The sequence below is a fragment of the Sinocyclocheilus anshuiensis genome, unplaced genomic scaffold, assembly GCF_001515605.1.
Source record: "Sinocyclocheilus anshuiensis isolate Anshui unplaced genomic scaffold, SAMN03320099.WGS_v1.1 scaffold60, whole genome shotgun sequence".
Taxonomy (NCBI): Eukaryota; Metazoa; Chordata; class Actinopteri; order Cypriniformes; family Cyprinidae; genus Sinocyclocheilus; species Sinocyclocheilus anshuiensis.
Genome location: NW_015554068.1, coordinates 268,822 through 286,341, shown reverse-complemented (window position 1 = coordinate 286,341; position 17,520 = coordinate 268,822). Strand labels below are relative to the sequence as shown.

The 17,520-nt window shown below is 41.8% G+C and overlaps 1 protein-coding gene across 8 annotated transcripts in view; it reads right to left on the bottom strand.

Moving 5' to 3' along the window:
• Positions 1–171: 171 nt before the first annotated feature.
• The window catches only part of LOC107668659 (ephrin type-B receptor 3-like), a 45,574-nt gene continuing 28,225 nt past the window's right edge, over positions 172–17,520 (bottom strand). For 2 of the 8 annotated variants that reach the window (XM_016460609.1, XM_016460611.1), the window contains 14 exons: positions 14,191–14,863; positions 12,197–12,352; positions 11,122–11,457; positions 9,228–9,352; positions 8,687–8,849; positions 8,398–8,506; positions 7,384–7,436; positions 7,064–7,285; positions 5,873–6,120; positions 5,044–5,259; positions 4,800–4,949; positions 4,521–4,714; positions 2,643–2,798; positions 172–1,304 (listed from right to left, as the gene is read on the bottom strand). In XM_016460609.1, the coding sequence (XP_016316095.1) occupies positions 1,196–1,304; positions 2,643–2,798; positions 4,521–4,714; positions 4,800–4,949; positions 5,044–5,259; positions 5,873–6,120; positions 7,064–7,285; positions 7,384–7,436; positions 8,398–8,506; positions 8,687–8,849; positions 9,228–9,352; positions 11,122–11,457; positions 12,197–12,352; positions 14,191–14,863 (2,910 nt within the window). In that variant the 3' untranslated portion in view covers positions 172–1,195. The remainder of the gene's footprint in view (positions 1,305–2,642; positions 2,799–4,520; positions 4,715–4,799; positions 4,950–5,043; positions 5,260–5,872; positions 6,121–7,063; positions 7,286–7,383; positions 7,437–8,397; positions 8,507–8,686; positions 8,850–9,227; positions 9,353–11,121; positions 11,458–12,196; positions 12,353–14,190; positions 14,864–17,520) is intronic. The other 6 variants (XM_016460613.1, XM_016460616.1, XM_016460612.1 and 3 more) reach the window with 5 other exon arrangements.

The following is a 17,520-nucleotide window of genomic DNA, read 5'->3' as shown; positions in this document are numbered from 1 at the left end:
TATATATTTTTATTTTATTTATTTTATTTTTTTTTTTTAAATCAGTATTTTGTCAACATTCTCAAAACAAGATGAAAATGTATTAGGCAAAACTGCATTAATTTGACTTATTTTATGTCTAAAACATAAAACTGAATTTAGTTAGATTTATGCTTAAGAATTTGACAAAGAAAAAATGTTCTCTGCAAACACGTCTTAATATATTGCGCAGTTTTCTCAAAGTTATCTTGTTTCAAGAATGTTATGATATTTGTCCTGGTAAAAGACAAATTTACTGATTTAAAAAAAAATAATTCTTGCAGTGTAGTACAGGTTATCACAGTCCTTCTAACTGCTAAAGAATCCTGATATAATGACTGATGACCATCTAAATCTCAACTCATCGTGGAACAGAAACTAAACAGGTTGAGGGAAAACAACAGAAGAGAATAAAAGAAAACATCGATTGAAATTGTGAAAACACAGCTGAGAATCCATTATTTGAAACTATGAAAGCATCCTGAGTTCACCAGGTATATTCTAAGAAGTCCTTTTGTCAGTTTAAACCTGGTGGACAAATGCAAGTTCCTCAAATCCGGTCCTGCAACATCCGTGATCTTTCGCCCTCGGCTGTGCCTCTCTCTCCTGTCCGTTTGAGGCATGTGCCCTTAAATAAAACACCTTCAATATGAAGATGGGGAATAAGCACAAAATCACACGCACAATAGAACATCTGCTAGCATTGGAGGGATTTCTGCACAATCGTGTCCACACACTTCGTGAATTTTTATTCACGTCTAGTTTATGTCTTTTTATTTTCAAGTTATGTGTACTATTAGAGGAGTATCTCTTCCATAAGCAATGTCCATCCGGGAGAGTCCGTCCCTCAGAGTCAGTTTCAGGGAGAAATGCATTATGGGAGGCTTCCCAGCCAGCCTCACGAAAGAAAATACCACACGCACGCATGCAATCGCCAATCCCACACCGGAGCCTCGTGAGGCATGCATGGGATACAGGCTTTCCTCTCCGTTCTTAAAAATAAGTACAAAATAATCTTATCTAATCCTGTCGGGTGTAAAATAATGCAGTCGTTACAGGGAAACAGGAAAATGGAAAAGAAAAAGTTGTCCGAGGCACTGCGAGCCAGTTTCATCTGATTAGTGGAGATGATCTGGGTCGTCTGTTAGTTCGCTTTAGAACAGCTCCGCCCCACATCTCAGACCTGGACGGGCAGCGTTTGGTTCATTTGCAGTCTCATGTCTTGAATGCTGCCGAGAATCTTCTTTTGGTGGCCGGCTAATGTTACGCCTATCCGTAACAGGTCTCTGTAGAAAACAACAAGAGGAAAAACAGTATTGCCACTGTTATACAATAAATAACACAGTAGTTTCTAAAAGAGAGGACAGAATTGATGTTATTGAAGCGATAAAATCCCATGGGAATGTAGCAAGGTGAGCAAATCCGTTAGCAAATTGTCGCTAGGTTGAGCAAATAGAACAACCCCACCCTTTAGCTACTGAACTGAGACAAGTTTGTGGTGCAAAGCCAGTTCTCAAACTGGAGATAGGTCAAGCGCTGGTCAATGATTTGCAAGGGTTTGCACCTAAGGCTACCAGATGTCAGATTTCACATGAAGAAAGTGCTATTAGTGTAACCACAGACGTGACTTTCACTGCACAACAGACAGTCATTATACTTTAGAATGAGTGTGGTGTAAATGTTACCACGGGCTTTATGATAAAAATGCTTCCTGTTGTTTCATTGGCTGAGGTAACCTAATCCCTTCATGAGGTTTTAGTTTACACAGCAACACGTGTAGCTAAAAGCTAGTGCAGACGCTTGTCGTTTACTTTTTTTTTGTTCACCTTCTGATAAGCAAAGAGGACGTTGTCAGGGAGCAAGAGCCCCATGGCGGCCCCCAGTCTGTCTGCCCTTCTCATCTCTACAATCGCACGACATTAGCAGAGTAATTTCACACAATATAAAAGTGTTTTCTCTCTTTTTCCTCTGTTGGTCTCATCAAGCCAACAATGTTGGATAAAATGATAATAAATGGAGCCCATTAGGAGAATTACTAGTCATTAAGAGCACGAGAAAACCACCAACTGGTCCACCTGTCAAGTTGCCAAATTGAAACAAATTACCCCTGCCTCCGTCCTTTATTACACTTTAATGGGCGTGATGAATTTATATATTTTTTTCTTTATTCGTTTATTTGATCCCAACCGCTCTCTTCACATCTGTCTAGACATTTAATATAGCGACAAATCATGGATTTATTTTCTAGAATGTGACCTTTGTAAGATACTTTGTTCATGACATTTTCTGAGGATGAAATGTTGCAATAAATTAAAGCGAGATGAGGGTAATAATCACATGCTCGAAAACTCTATCACTAACCCCGTTCTGATCACTAAAATATTGAATTTCCTTATTGTATCTTTAATTCCCTGTTAAAATTCTGTTTTAGGTTGCTTGGTCCGAACCAGAGTTTGATTCTATACAATTGGTCCACACCACAAGCATCATTATGAAACTACCCTTACTTATTTTTTTCTTCAGAACAATTAGAAGTTGCACAAGTGCACAGTGCATTGAATTCAAACTAATGTGAGACCACCAAAACAAAGATGAGCAATCCAACAAATGAACCGGACACTCACTCTGCAGTCATCTGGGCCACCAAGTCAAAAGAAGCAAAGCCAGCATTAAGGAAGTTGTCTCGGTAGCGGCTCATCTTGATGGCGTCCAGCCAGTCGCCCACAGTGGTGAAGGTGGTGTAGTCAGGCACACAGCGGTCGAGGAGCGGCTGGGAGGCCCTACAGAGAAAGAGAGGAGTGGAGATAAAAAGAGAGAGAGAGAGGTTTAGGTCACGCCAGGCCTCCACCACCGAAACCTCACCCCCAAACCCCCCACCACCACCACCACCTCTCCTGGCCTGTAGGGCCTGAACCTGCCACTGTGGCTTACTGGCTGGAGACGTGCAGGGGCCCACCAGAGAGAACTGCAATTATGCTGTGGGTGTGGGTCCGCATGAAGCAGCAAATGTCTGGACTTAAGATGTATCGATACTTGGCATGCTCCAATTCTACATTAATTCAAAAAAAATCACTTGCTTATGCATGACTTGATTTATCCAAGTAGGTTGACCACCTCCTTTATTGGTCCAAAAGAAACATAAATTTTAGTTCAATCACGTTTGCCTGCATGCACACAAAAATATCCTTTTTGCACTATAGCGCAACTAAATTTAATGTCATGCATAAAATCAGCCAACTTAAATTAGATCAGACAAAACCAACAGAGACCAGACTTGATCTATGAGTAGATTGGGGTCTTAATAACTAACAGTAAGGTCTGGGCAGTGGGGATAGCGAGGTAAAGTTTTAGAGCAAAGACACTTCTGTCTGCAAGCTCTCTGCTCTGCTGAACCTAGCTGTTTTTTGATGGCATTAGATTAATTAACAATTAAAAGCATAAGAAAAAAGTTAATAAGAAAGGAACAGAGGCTCTATTGAGGACAAGGTCTGTAGATGGATGGGAAGAGTGATTTTTTAATAAGCTCCTGCCTTTAGGGCTAAAGGGTTTGTGGTCATTAACCTGGAAGGCAGCTTTTCTTAATGGGGCATTGTTAGAGCTGGTCTGGCTCTCACATCTTAGGGACGTTGACTTTAAGTGCGAGACAGGGAAACTGTATGAGGAAACTAAAAGAACAAATGTATAACTAAACTACCCTTAACTCAGCATTGAGCGCAACTATTAACTAATTAAACTCTCCTTAGTTTAGTTAAGGAATTGATCACCGAAGATAGTACACAGAGCATCAAATGTTGCAACAACAGGAGCCCCATCTCTCAGTCTTTCATTAGACTCAGCAGGCAGGCCACCTCTCCATTGACCTTTTACAATCTCGTTACTTGCTAATTAAAACCATTCCCATTTCTGAATTACATTAACTAATGATTGTTCCTTTATCCTCTGATCATTGCAGAGTAGACAAAGTATCTCCCACTGTTTCCTGGTTGTTAGAGGCCCTCCCACAGGACCTAGAGCCGAGAGGCAGGCACCCCGAGGTGGGTCAAAATATTCCTGAAGCTTTTGGCAAACAATTACAGTGTATCTAACTAAAACAATCAAATATGTGCAAAAATGCTGATCAATGAGCAAAATTCTGATATATAGTGACTTCATCTGGAAGGCAGCTGATGTAATTAAATATCTCAAACAAAAAAAGGCTCTAGTAAGTGTAGACCAGAACAAGCATCTCAGGCAAAACAATCGATAGCCCTGTGATGGTGCAATTAAACCGAATGTTTTATTGACTGAAGGTCATCTTAATTTCCATAACGTCAGAGTTCCTCAGCTTACAATATTGTTTGTCAATTGAAAATGATCTGGAATCAATAGGCTCTTAATTCAAATGCCTCTGTAACTTTGGCCTAATTCTGAATCTAAAATGAGTGAACATCTTTTTTTATTGGTTAGTTGATGGGATGCAAACATGTTAACTAACACGCTAATATGTCCATATATGCCCTTACCCAGAATGTGTGCTGGTGACCACCTTAAGGCTGGCGGCATTGCGAATAAGTTTGTCCAAGGTATTGACGATCTGGGAGAACTTGGGTCTCAAGTTTCTTTCTTTCACCCAGCAGTCTAGCATGAGTTGATGCAAGGCAGTGGGGCAGTCCATAGGTGGGGGCAGTCGGTAGTCCTGCTCGACTGCATTGATCACCTGTTGATGAAAAAAAATATTATTGTTTGGTGTTAGTTTACCCTCAAAATAAGTTGAACAGAGGTAAAGAAGAGAGGAAACTTACATCTTGGTTGCTCATGTCCCAGTATGGGCGCTCGCCATACGACATCACCTCCCACATCACAATGCCGTAGCTCCAGACGTCACTGGCTGAGGTGAACTTCCTATAAGCTATAGCCTCTGGTGCTGTCCAACGAATAGGGATCTTTCCTCCCTACAGATGCAAGAGCATACGATGTTTTTTTAATCTCAAATGGGAGCTGGTCATTGTTATATAAATATTAAAGGATCAAGACTTGAATGCTGACCAATGAGCTGGTGTAGGTGGGGTCGGTGGGATCATCCTCCAAGAAACGAGAAAGGCCAAAATCGGACACCTTACACACCAGGTTGCTGTTGACCAAAATGTTACGGGCAGCCAAGTCACGGTGCACGTAGTTCATGTCGGACAGATATTTCATGCCAGCTGCAATTCCTCTCAACATACCAACGAGCTGGATGACTGTGAACTGTCCATCATTTAGCTGTTGGAGAGAGTGGGAAAAATCACAGACCCATTCATAACAGAAATGTCCACTGTCTAAGTGTTTTTAACTTTCCAGGATGTGACTCATCAGCCAGATGATTCATCTCTCAAAGTCACAGCTAGCATCTACGCTATTTGTCATCGCTGTCTAGAAAGTTTAGGATGTTTTTCAAGGGGACAGGTGAGAACATCTCTTTTTAGAAAGAACATCTTTTTTAGAAAACTAACAGGGGGGGGGGGGCTAAAACTTATGCTAGACTGCAACATTGTGGTATTTGTTTCATGAAGTAGATCACTTTAAGTCAGTGGTCTCAAACTCCAATGCCTGGAGGGCCACAGCTCTGCAGAGTTTAGCTCCAACCAGCTCCATCTCACACCTGCTTGGAAGTTTCTAGTGATCCTGAAGACCTTGATTATCTGGATCAAGTGTGTTTTATTAGGGTTGGAGCAAAACTGTGCAGAGCTGTGGCCCTCCAGGAATTGAGTTTGAGACCAGTGCTTTAAGTATTACTTGCATTTCCATACATATCCCACAACAGGAATTTAGGCATCAAACTAAAAAAAAAAAAAAAACATTAAGAATTAATTGTATAGTGGTAAGCATCTCTAACCCGGAGAAAGGAATCCAGCGCTCCATTCTCCATGAATTCAGTGACAATCATGACTGGCCGACTCTTCGTCACCACCCCTTCCAGGCGGATAATATTAGGATGATCGAACTGGCCCATGATGCTGGCCTCACTCAGGAAGTCTCTTCTTTGGCGCTCCGTGTAGCCTGCCTTCAGAGTCTTAATGGCCACAATGATCTCACGCCGTCCAGGGAGTTTCAGACGGCCACGGCACACCTCTCCAAACTCTCCTACATAGGTAGTAGACAGACGAGAGAGAGGAAGAAAGGGTGGAGTGGAGAGAGGAGAGGGAAGAGTGGAGGAGTGTGGGAGAGAAAGGGGAGAGGGACAGTTACTGGTTAGAATCAAGGAGCCAGGGGGAAGCGGGGGAGACAGCAAGAGAAGCCAGGGCTAAAGGTGATGCTATTGGAGTGTATCCAGGGGGCGAGGAAAGGGGTAGGGTGAGATCAGCAATGCTTCAATGGGAAAAGGTCTTGAGGGTTGTTGGGGGTTGGGGTACCAAAGAGGAAATGGGAAAAGTAAGGCAACAGAGGAAGGGTTAAAGGGTACAATCAGAGAATGCTAGGGTCTGGAGGGAGTGAGGGTAGAAATGTGGGACGTCGGTGGAGACAGAAGCTTGGGAGGATTGGACAGCTTGCGTCTGCAGTCTAGGCCAATGTGTAAGCAAGTTCAAGAGAAACAAAGGGGTCAGGGGAGGACATGGTAGGGGTTCATCACTTTAGACAAAGCTAGGAAACAACAGGTTCAGGTAGCAGCGTTAGATGTTAAAAGCCTTGTTTGTTGGAGTCTGAGATGGGGCTCTTCAACTCATTACAACATGGCTACAAGTCATACTGAGCCAGAATCCTACTTCTTTTTTCTTTTTGGCTTTTAGAAGCTAAACTGCTAATGTTAAGATGTAGGACATTTACAAAAACAAAGGGGAGTGGTCTCAAGGGCAGGTAGAAGCACCATGGACGGAGAAGTTAACAGGTCACAGGGTCAAGAGGACATTTAATTGTCCGATAGGTATCATCAGGCTCAGGACAGGCTTGGTAAGTTAGCAGGAATGGTAGCTCTATAGTTAGCTCTGAAGATAACCTCAGAAGCTCCATTTTGTAAGTAAAGCTGTTAGAGACGTTGGTAAGGTGCTAAGGTTTTGGATTTTGGAGCGGGATGAGTTGATTGAAATACCGCTTGGTGTGAAGTCCTCTAAAGGTATGGCCTGGGTGTGCCTAGCTGTCTTCCCCCTGTTGCTCAGGAGCTTGTGTTGTTGGTTACCTGCGCCAATGACTTCCTCGATTTTCACACAGGAAACGTCAATCTCTTTGGCAAACTCGCGGATGGCCTCATTCGGGTCCTCGTAGGTGAATGGGTCAATGTAGACCTTCATCCCCGGAGTGACTATAGGGGATTCAATAGTGCGAATAGCCATATGAATCACACTGTTATAATACACAATATTTATAGCACTGTTAGTCATCAGATGGAAAGTAAACTCTGTAGAGACTTACTGTATTGTTGCAGTTTTTCTGTGTACTCTGATTCTGAGCCATTGCGTTGCTTCCTGTGAACCAAAGACAATACAGTCAGTTACAAAAGGTTGATGATCTTAATGTAGGAAAATATGCATTTTGAAAAGGACCTGTTTTTTCCCTGCCAGCTCCTTTAGGGATATAAATTGAGGTCGATTAAAGAACGAGAATAATATGAAAATTAGGATAACAACAGAATCAGCCTCAAGAGACCCTTGTCACTTTATGACGGAAGTCAAATCTGCATAAAGACAGCTAAGAACAACAGTAGCAGCATTGGTTGTCTTGCTTAGGTTAAATAATAAGGGATCTTTACTGCCACATTGTTTAATACTCTCCCGTCTCTTAATTCCTTCCTCCACACTTTTTCCACTATCAGTCCATTAAATGCAATGCAATTTCAACAAACCCAACCCCCCTCTAGTACATATTAATGCAATCCCTTTGTTGTCTAACTAGTAACCGGGCCAATAATACCCGCTGGTGATTTGTATCTCATTTCCAATTCAAATTCAGTTCCGGAATATGCCAAGGCCTACATTTTTTCAATCGCAGACAAGTTAAGATACAGAGACACACTGTGCTGATTAGAAAAAAAGAGTGCAAATTTTGAATTTTTGCTTGATAAGGCTTTAAATACACAGCTGCCTTGCCCTCAACTGTGGAAATGGGAAGGTGGCCATAAGATGGAAAGTGCCAGTGCCAACGATCATCGGGACACTGCGGAATTCCAATGTAGGGTACATGCACATTTGAGACCACTGGCTACAATTTACCAAGTACAAGATCCAAAATAACTGACAACCCAGAATGAATCTGATTCTCAAACTGCTTTCATTAATTGTCAGATAGGTTCTAAGGAAGCATTATGGGCAACTAAATTGCGTATGCACTCAAAACATTCTAATGTTTCATAGGTATACTTTGACTTCTAATTCTTTCTTCTACTCTTTGTGAATGTCATTAAGGTAAGTGAAAAATCGAACCATTTACCTGAGGCAGACAATGGCAATAACCACAACAACAATGATGAAGACCAGCCCTGCTGTCAGAGAACCCACAATGAGAGGTAACTGCTCCTGTAGAGTCTTGTCTGCATCGGCTGTGTGAGAGGCACAAAGAGAGATATCATGGGATGTATTCAAGAGAATCGTATTTCTCGGATCTATTTATAGCTTTTCTTTTTCTATGAGAGGTATTTATACTCTTAGATTCATACAATTGCATGATAGGCTTTGAAAGAAAATTGTTTTTATGTGATAACATAGGCTGTTTTACATACCCTGGTGGTTGGTGCTAAAGTCAGTAGGGCTGCTGTAGCGGCCATACCCTGCCACTGTTCGGGCTCGAACCTGCACAACATATGGTGTGCCCGGCTTCAAACCCTCAATGCGTGCCGAGCTACGCTGGGCTGTCATGGTGTGGGCAATAGCTTCTCCCTGGTCCTGTGGGAACAGTGATAAAACAAGTCATATAAAACCAGCCAGCACCCAAAAGCAAGCGTCTGGCAGCTCTGGTTTAATCTGTCAGTACAACACATCAAACATGAAGCAGATATGCCTGGCCCTTTCTTCTCCTCTATGCAAATCCTCCTGCCTCCATCCCTGCCAAGCTCCTACTGCCTTGCGGTATCAGGGTTCAAAAGAAGGGGATGAATCAAGGAAGGAGTTAGGGACGAGTGTTAGGGTACGAGAGAGAGAGAAAGAGAGGGAGGAAGGGTTGATGCTGTTGTCAGGATGAACGATTATGTATAGAGCAGAGGATGACAGTGGTGGAATTGTGATTGAATGCCCTTCGCTTCATTGACTTACACTGGCTCTTACCTTCTCATGGTATTTAATCTCGTAATCCAAGATGATGCCATTTGGTTTTTCAGGGGGGAGCCAGGAAAGACTCATGGTGTTGGCTGAGGCCCCCATCAGGTGGACGGTAGGAACTGCAGAGGGAGCTGTGTGGGGAAAATGAGAGAAGAAAATGAGAGAAATCCTATCTTAATAAAAGCTGAATTTCTATTTTTCACATTTAGAGCATGCTCCCATTCAGGATTACCAAAAGGCTGCTTTCATGTGTAGGCATCAGACAGCTCTTAGTCTTGGGCCCTTTCGGGGCCCCAGCCTCTTAAACTGCACAGACATAATGAATTCTAAAGTCTCTTGTGAAAAGTACCATGACAGACAAACCGGAAGGCTTAGTATCTGGCACATCCAGTCCACACAACCTACAAACACATGCAGATATATGCATAGCTGCACACACCCTCTGTCCACTCCCTATACTCTTTGTTATGACCCATGATGACTTCTTACTGTCTGTCTTCCATAATCTCATATTTTTTTGACAATTATGCACTTTCTTTGCCAAATTACTGTTTAAATTGTAAAGTATTTTTACATCATGTTAGTGTAAGTTGTGCTGTCTTTAATTTCATTTAATTAATTTTAATTAATTTAATAAATTTTGGGGTAATTATCATATCCTGTAACACTGACTTTATGCAAGATATAATCTATTGTTTGTTTTTAGGATTAAACGTAACCTGGGCTTTTTTTTAACCCATATATTCGTGTTAACACAACTTCTTCCATAGCTCCTTCCTTATCTTAGCTTTACATAATCTGTATCATCCCCATTTGTCCTCAGACCTGATGTTGCCATCTCCGGTTTCTGATGTTATCAAGTTCTGTTCACACACTACAGTAGCTCTCAATATCCCCTACTTTCTTGCCTCTGTCTCTTTCTCCCTCACTCATTCTTTTGTTAAAAGCGTTTTAATCCCCAGGTCCGGTTCTTTGATCCTTTCCCTAGTAGCTCTTTATTATTCTGCCTGTCTCTTTGTCCACCTCCCCCAAAAGCTTACTCTCCCCCAACCCAACACCATCAACCTCCTAACCCAGGCCTTGCTCAGAAAAGCCTCACCCTGAAGACAATGATCCATGGGCAGCCTGCTTGCTTACTTTCACCCCAGGATTAAGGGGCCTCATCTTGAGGAGACAGTGGAAGTAACCATGACGTCCCTTGAGCTGATGGCCCATATTTATTTTTTGTCTTAAAAGGCGGATGAATATTAAAGCACAGTCCTGGGGGATAATCTGATCACAGACCCTTCTGAATTTTTGGAACCATGGGGGTGGGCTGCTGTGTGGGTGTGCATGTCACCCCGGGATTGACTCATGTGCAACAACTGCCCGGGTTATATGACAATGCCTGCGGTCAATCCCTGATAGCAAACAGAGGCATTCTTGGACCTGGGTGCTAGCATAGAGTGCCAAAGAGAGGGTTATGCATATGCATAACTCTCCTGCGAAGTCCAGTGTCATTTCAAAACTTGAAATCACACAATAAGTGGCTTTTTTCACAAGGTTAATGCATCTCCACATCTCATTAACCCAGCACACTCTAGCCTAGAGTATCTTTGCTACCGAGCCTCATAGCACAGCTCTCTGGCATCGATGCATTCTGTGGGCTGAGCTCTTTGGGTAACATGCCGTGGGTTGCAAATATCTTAAGAGAGGCCATTACACTTCATTATTTCAAACTAGAGCATGTCAAGAACATTTTTTTTGTAACCTTTAAGGACACACATGGAAGAGAATATTTGTAGCCTGTTGGAACATGGTAGCAGATCTAGCTGGTCAAGGCTGGTTATTAGAGTCTCTAGAACTCTAGAACCATGACGGATGGTAACAGCTTTAAATCGAAAGAAATCACTGAACTCACCAGCCTGGTTGGTGGTGATGTTAACGGAGGCAAACTGGGGTGCATACGGATTCTTGTTGGAGACTCCATTGACGGCCTGAATCTCAAAGCTGTACTGGGTGTGAGCCTGAAGGTTTCTGACCGTCACATGTCTCTCAGTAAGCCCAAGGTGGCGGGGAGAGATATCCACGTTGTCATCACATCGTGTGCAGGTACCACGTTCAGGCAGACATTTCTTACAGATGACATTGTAGAGAAGGTCCTCCCTTCCACCTTGGTCACGTGGCTCGCTCCACTCAAGTACAAGAGACGTCTCATTTACACTGGAGATGACGCTGCGTGGAGCTGAAGGCATGGCTGCAAAAATAAAATATGTTTTGTTGTGTTAGCAGGTTTAACCTTGGTTAGTTGCTTTCCCAGCAGGTCCGTTAGCAAAGGTTGTGTTCAGTTAGCTTTATTTCACAAAGCTGGTTTGGCTGACCAACTGACAAATTCCCTATACCCCAACAAAACTTCCAAACTAAGCAGTGCCTGAGCAGAGGAAACCAACCTGGTAAGCAGCTAAGACCATCAGACCAAATTAGGCTAGTTTAAAATGTTTTTAAGCAGGAAATGTAAATAAAATTGGTCAAATGGGGCTAAACTTAATGCGGATTAAGTGCTTTCATGTAACTAAAATACGAGGCGTTCCCCATAGCGACCCCTAGAGGACGCAGTTCGAAGTTCCCATGAAAGGGAACCTTGTTTTCCCCACTTGTGCTGTTTAACATCAAAAATGGCTAGAAATAGCTGTGGTGTTCACTTGGGAAAACATTTTTTTTTTGCATGTATCTGTTCAGAGTGCTGACAATGAACACAAGCAGAAAGGAGCTAATATAAAACAGGAGAAAGGGAAACGTTTCGAAACAATCCCAGTAGTCTTCTGCGTGTTGGACGGAGGAATTGCTTTACATATGGATGAACATATGAACGTACATATGGTGTTTGGATCGATGTGGCTTTTGAGAGCTGAGAACATGGCAAATAAACAACACCTCTTATGTTTAGATAAGTTCATGGTGGGTGAAATGGCAGTTTATTCAAGGACATTACTCACTGGTGCATCCTGAGTCAGGCGAGTCATTGTCCGCCCGATAGTAGCCGGTCCTGCAGGAACAGATGCTGGCGGCTCCAGAACTTGTCCGGCTGTTGGGCGGACACGGGGAGCAGAACCCTTCACCCTGCTTCGACTTAAAAGTTCCCGGACTGCAAGCTAAAGAGAGAAAGAGTTGTTTACTTCAACTGTCAGAGATAGAAACTCATAGCTAAAACAGCATATTTACTTTTTTGCTACTCATTTTTGGTGCATGCTTCCATCTAGGTATCTTTTCATTGCATTCAGCAGCAAAATCAATAGCAATTTCCTTTTTTCAATTTGCATTTTGTGAGCTCTGCTTGCCTTAATTTAGATTCTTACTTTTGTTTTCCTCGCCCACAGTATGCAGTCTAATCCTTTCCATCTTGGCATTGTAAAATACGAAGGCGCACAGATTCTTGCTTACGTATTTGTTTGGCACCGTTAATTTGCTGTTGTTTTCCTCCAGGGAAATAACCCCCTCATGACTAGACGAGTTCCAGCAACATGCCCTGGCCTTGCATAAACCCCATGTGCATATGCTAACCGTCAACTTCAATTACAAACACATGCCTGTTAGTTCAAAACAAGAGCACTTTTCGAAATGAACTCCTTCAATCAATACTCAAACACAGGGAATGTCAATGTTGTACTACAGGAAGTGTTCCTCTAAGATAAACAAATCATATTAAAGACTACAAGGGAAAGTGTGAGCTGTTATCTTATGAATAGAAAGATTAGTGTGTCATTCACAGGTCTTTGGCCTTTGTGGAGCTCTGACACCATTTATGGAGATTGTGTACACATTGTATCGCATCTATGATAAAAGCAGAGGCACCCTGGCACACAATGCCAGTGTGATATATCTGCTCAAAATATCACTCAACTGATCAAGTAGTCAGTTTTATGTTTATTACAAACAAGGAAAGGAGTAGGACAACAGTTCCCAACCTACCGAGCTGTTTTATCAGTAAGGCTTAGAAACAGCAAATAACGATAAGTTGCTATGTTTTTTTAGAAAAAAAAAAATTTAACATCTGGTTTCTGGACAACATTGATGATGTTCCTGAGGTCACCTTTCAAGTTTCCTATCTCAAAATGTGCAATATTGACACAAGGCTTCATTAGTGCAGGGATAATATTAACTTGGGAGCTTTGCAACAATCACTGATTAATTAAATCATTAATGAACAATGAACTAATTTCTATTGTATATATATATATATATATATATATATATATATATATATAATTAGAAGTATACAGTTTAAAGCAGCATTTATGTATGTGTAGGGCGAACTACACACTATTAATACTCAGGGTTAAGCGTTTGTGTAAATCTCCAACCCTCTGTATGAACAATCATAACAGTTATGATTACCTCATACACCACAAATAATCTTCTTTTCTCTATACACAAACGATTTGCTGTTCAGTTTAGTTCTTTACCCCAGAGGTTCACTGCTCAGTGGCTCTGTCTTTGTAGTTATTTTAATGTGCTGGAACCAACTGTCTCTTTGCGACCTTTCACTTCTGGTGCCTTGACTGTCAGGGTTACTTTTCTTTCTCCATCTCGTGCTCTTCATTAATGTTTCACTGCAGCCCTTGCCCTTGGTCGGCAAATCGATTCCGGTCTCCTCTCACTCCCAGCTCTCCATTTGACCCTTGACCTCCCACTGTCTGCTCTGCTCACTTTCACCGCGGCTATGTTACACGCTGGCTTAATTCACCTCAGCCTGAACCTGATATGTTTTTCATCAAGACCGCTCCTTTCTCTCAGCAAAATGTTCCACTCTGATAGACATACAGACTTATGCATTGCTTTGCTCTGCTTAAATTGAGGTCGAATAACCAAATTTGCTGTTAGGCCAAAGACCTCAATAAAAAAAATAGGATGATTCGTCCATTTGGCTTAATGTGATACCGAGAGATAAGACAAATTGCACAGTGAGAAAAACACATATATCAGCACTCACCTTGACACTGTGTGTCCTTAACTGCAGGCTCGAACCCAGCCATGCAAGTGCAGGAACCTACAGGAACCATCCACTCTCCATCTCCATTGCAGTAGAGTTTAAGAGGGACAGACACCTCCAGAGCGTTCGGCACACAAGTGCCGGGGGCAATGACTAGTGACGTAGCCTCAGCTCCTGTGGCCGTCTCTGGGAAGACGGCAAAATTGGCAATGGTCGTGGAACACTTCTTGTAGAAAACTCGAACGGAGATTAAAGACATGCAGGCGCCCAGGTCCTGGAAAGCCAGATAGAAGCCAGCCTTGGAAACTGGACCAAAGCTGCGAATCTTGGTATTGACCCGGCCAGACTCCAACATAGAGAAGCTCTCGTCCGGAGCAACGGTGTCCACCTTAACATAAGGGTTCTCCATCCAAAAAGGACTGGTAGATGTGGCGGAATCTGAGTCGGACTCGTAGTAGAATAGATTGAAGGTCTCTTTACATGATCCTGGAATGTTGGGAATACTGTTGCAATCTCGTACAGTGAACTTCATCTCCACATAAACACGGAGAACGTCCTTTCGAGGGATGAAGTCGCTGCGAAGCCAGTTGTTCTGGTTAAGCTCACGAACGTTGCACACTTGGTACGTTCGGATAGGGTTCATGGCATCGTCGTAACCGCTAACTTCCTCCCACTGAGAAAAAAAGGAAAATAGAGACACTAAGTCACACAAGTTCACCTTCAGAATGAGCTAGCACTTTATATATACTGCATTGGAGGATTCTCCTACAGAACAATAGCAATAACAAATGCTTTATCTAAAGTACGACACAATACGCTTTATTGTCAGTATTACAAATGAAACCATTCCCATTTTGATGTTATCCAGGGCTTTAGAACTCTGAGGTGTTATGCTACAGAGGTACGACAGGCAATAAATTGCTGCTTCTCAGCTCCAGCCCCACACACCGGAGCTAAGAAACAATATAATGGAGGGAGCAAGCCGAGAAAAGAGTGAATGGGGTGGATGAAAGAGTGGGGAAATTACATTTTATGCTTTTTGGTTTGTGCCTTTTCAATTACACATTGTGCGTGGTGTCATTAAGTGGGAAGCTGCACGCTGGTCTTTCATCTGTGTTCACCAGTTCAATGAGGAAACCTGCCTGGCAAATTCATCAAAATTACCGTGGAGTGTCAGAACTTCATCGAATAAAACGACGAGTGGATGTTTACCGTATAACTCGAGTGTGGAGTACTCTCTGCATCACTTCACAATCAATTACCTTTCAATTAAACCATCATGATTACATTGTATGCATGCAGATCAACAAGCTACATTCAATGCTCTACCAAAATACTTTCCTTCTTATCTACCTAAATTAAGAGCACACATCTTTTGAAAAGACAGGTGAGAGAGGTTGATTGCATTTGAGGTAAAACCATGTGACACGACAACTACTAAATAGTGAGTAATAACACCTACTAGCAATCTTGACAGCTAATGAAGGTTTTTACATCAACCTTGGCTTGTTTAAACAAACAGCATACTATATCAACAAGGAATGATTCATATTCCTTTCAGTAAAGGAACAATTAGATTCACGCTCAACCTTGGGAAACCGTCCCACTTCTTTTGATTACAGCGAGTTCAAGAAAAAGCGATCCTACAGGAGAGAATGAGCTGTAGCCAAAAAGGAAAAAGAAAACTAGCACGGCATCGAGAGATTTGTTGAGAGCGTAGTGATCGTGTAGAGGGGAAGTCTTTAATTAACACAGAGATATGGATGTTGCGTGGACAGGCCATTCAACCCTATGGGCTCCGGGGACCCGAGGCAGACAGGGCTTCCAGAAGTCTCTGCTTTATCACTGCCTTTCTGAGCCAAGGTTGCTGAGATCAATAATAAGCATCAGGTCAATGTGACAGGAGAAAGAATTAGGTGTAAATGGGCATTTAGTTCAGTGGAATAAATTGCTGAGAGAGTGAAGATGGGAACGAGGAAGTGGCCCACACATCGCACTCCTTTAGGGATAGTGGGGCAACAAACATACGTCTTTCCAAGAATAAGATGCCCAATCAATTTATTTTCAACTCAATTTTTTAGGGAAATAAGCCTATGAAGGGCTTTAAGGTATTTCTGCATATTAAACATTTATATGAGGAAGTACACACTTCAGATTCAGTGTGAAAAGTTATGCACATTAATTTTCCCCTGCTGCATTGATTTTTTGGGGAAAAAAAGATGAATTAATTTATTTTAGACGCAGATGCTGCTGTGGAATGATGTGGTTTATTTATAAATATATAAGTGCATTACAGCTTTTTTCTTTTTACTCGGTTTGTTTATCTTGGAAGAATTAGCGGGTCAGGTTTAAGCAACAGCAGGTCGTTATATTTATTTTTCCTTAATGGTGTTACAGTCTGTATTTATCTGTGTTTATTTCTTGGGTTACAGGTGTCGGACTAATGACTAATAGAGGTTTTTCTTTTTTTTTGTGGCAGATTAAATGAAAGAGAAAAAGAACTGCTGTGTCAGACTGGGATTTATTCCAACTTTTTGCCCCTGTTTTTATTATCTGGGCACAGTTCCCATTTCGGTTTTCTGGGTGTGACATACCATTGAACTTAGTGTCACACAAAATTAGAAACGAGTGTGCCGTAGGAAAGAGAGATATGGAGGGTGCCAATTAAGCCAGTGGCTGAAAAAAAAAAAAACTGTCAAAATTACATTTCACCCCAACAGAAATAAGAAATTATATTTTGCTAAAAATATTTTTAGACAATTAATTATGACAAGCAGGCAACACACTCCCCCATCTCACCCGAATTCTCATAACTGCTATAAATAAATGATTAAATAAATATGATTTAAATTCAACAGAATTCATCGATCATGCTAGTTTGTTCGTATATAGCCTTTATTTTTTGCAGATTTAAACAAAAACAAAAATACATAGTGTTTTACAGTCATGACAATCTAATGAGAAAGAAAAATGTCTGAATGCATTACAAAAATGAAAACTTGGAGGGAAAATATGCTGAATTTTTATGCAGTGAAAAAAAAAACAGTATTTTCACAAAACATCCTATTTTTCATTTTAGTTTTAGTCTGAAATAACATTTATTGTGGGATTCGCTCCAGAAGGAGGATTGAAATAAAAATTGGCCAGAACACTGGGAAATTTAAGGCAAGGAGACACTGCTGCCACATTTCCCCTGTCTGTCCTAAAATACAGTGGGCTGGTGTGCGTGACAGAGAGCAGAAGGGAAAGCACTGGGCAATGTATGTTCTGAAAAGCGGCATCTGTTGGGGTGTAAAGGGGCTGTTCTTGGGGCCATTGTGCTGGTGAGTT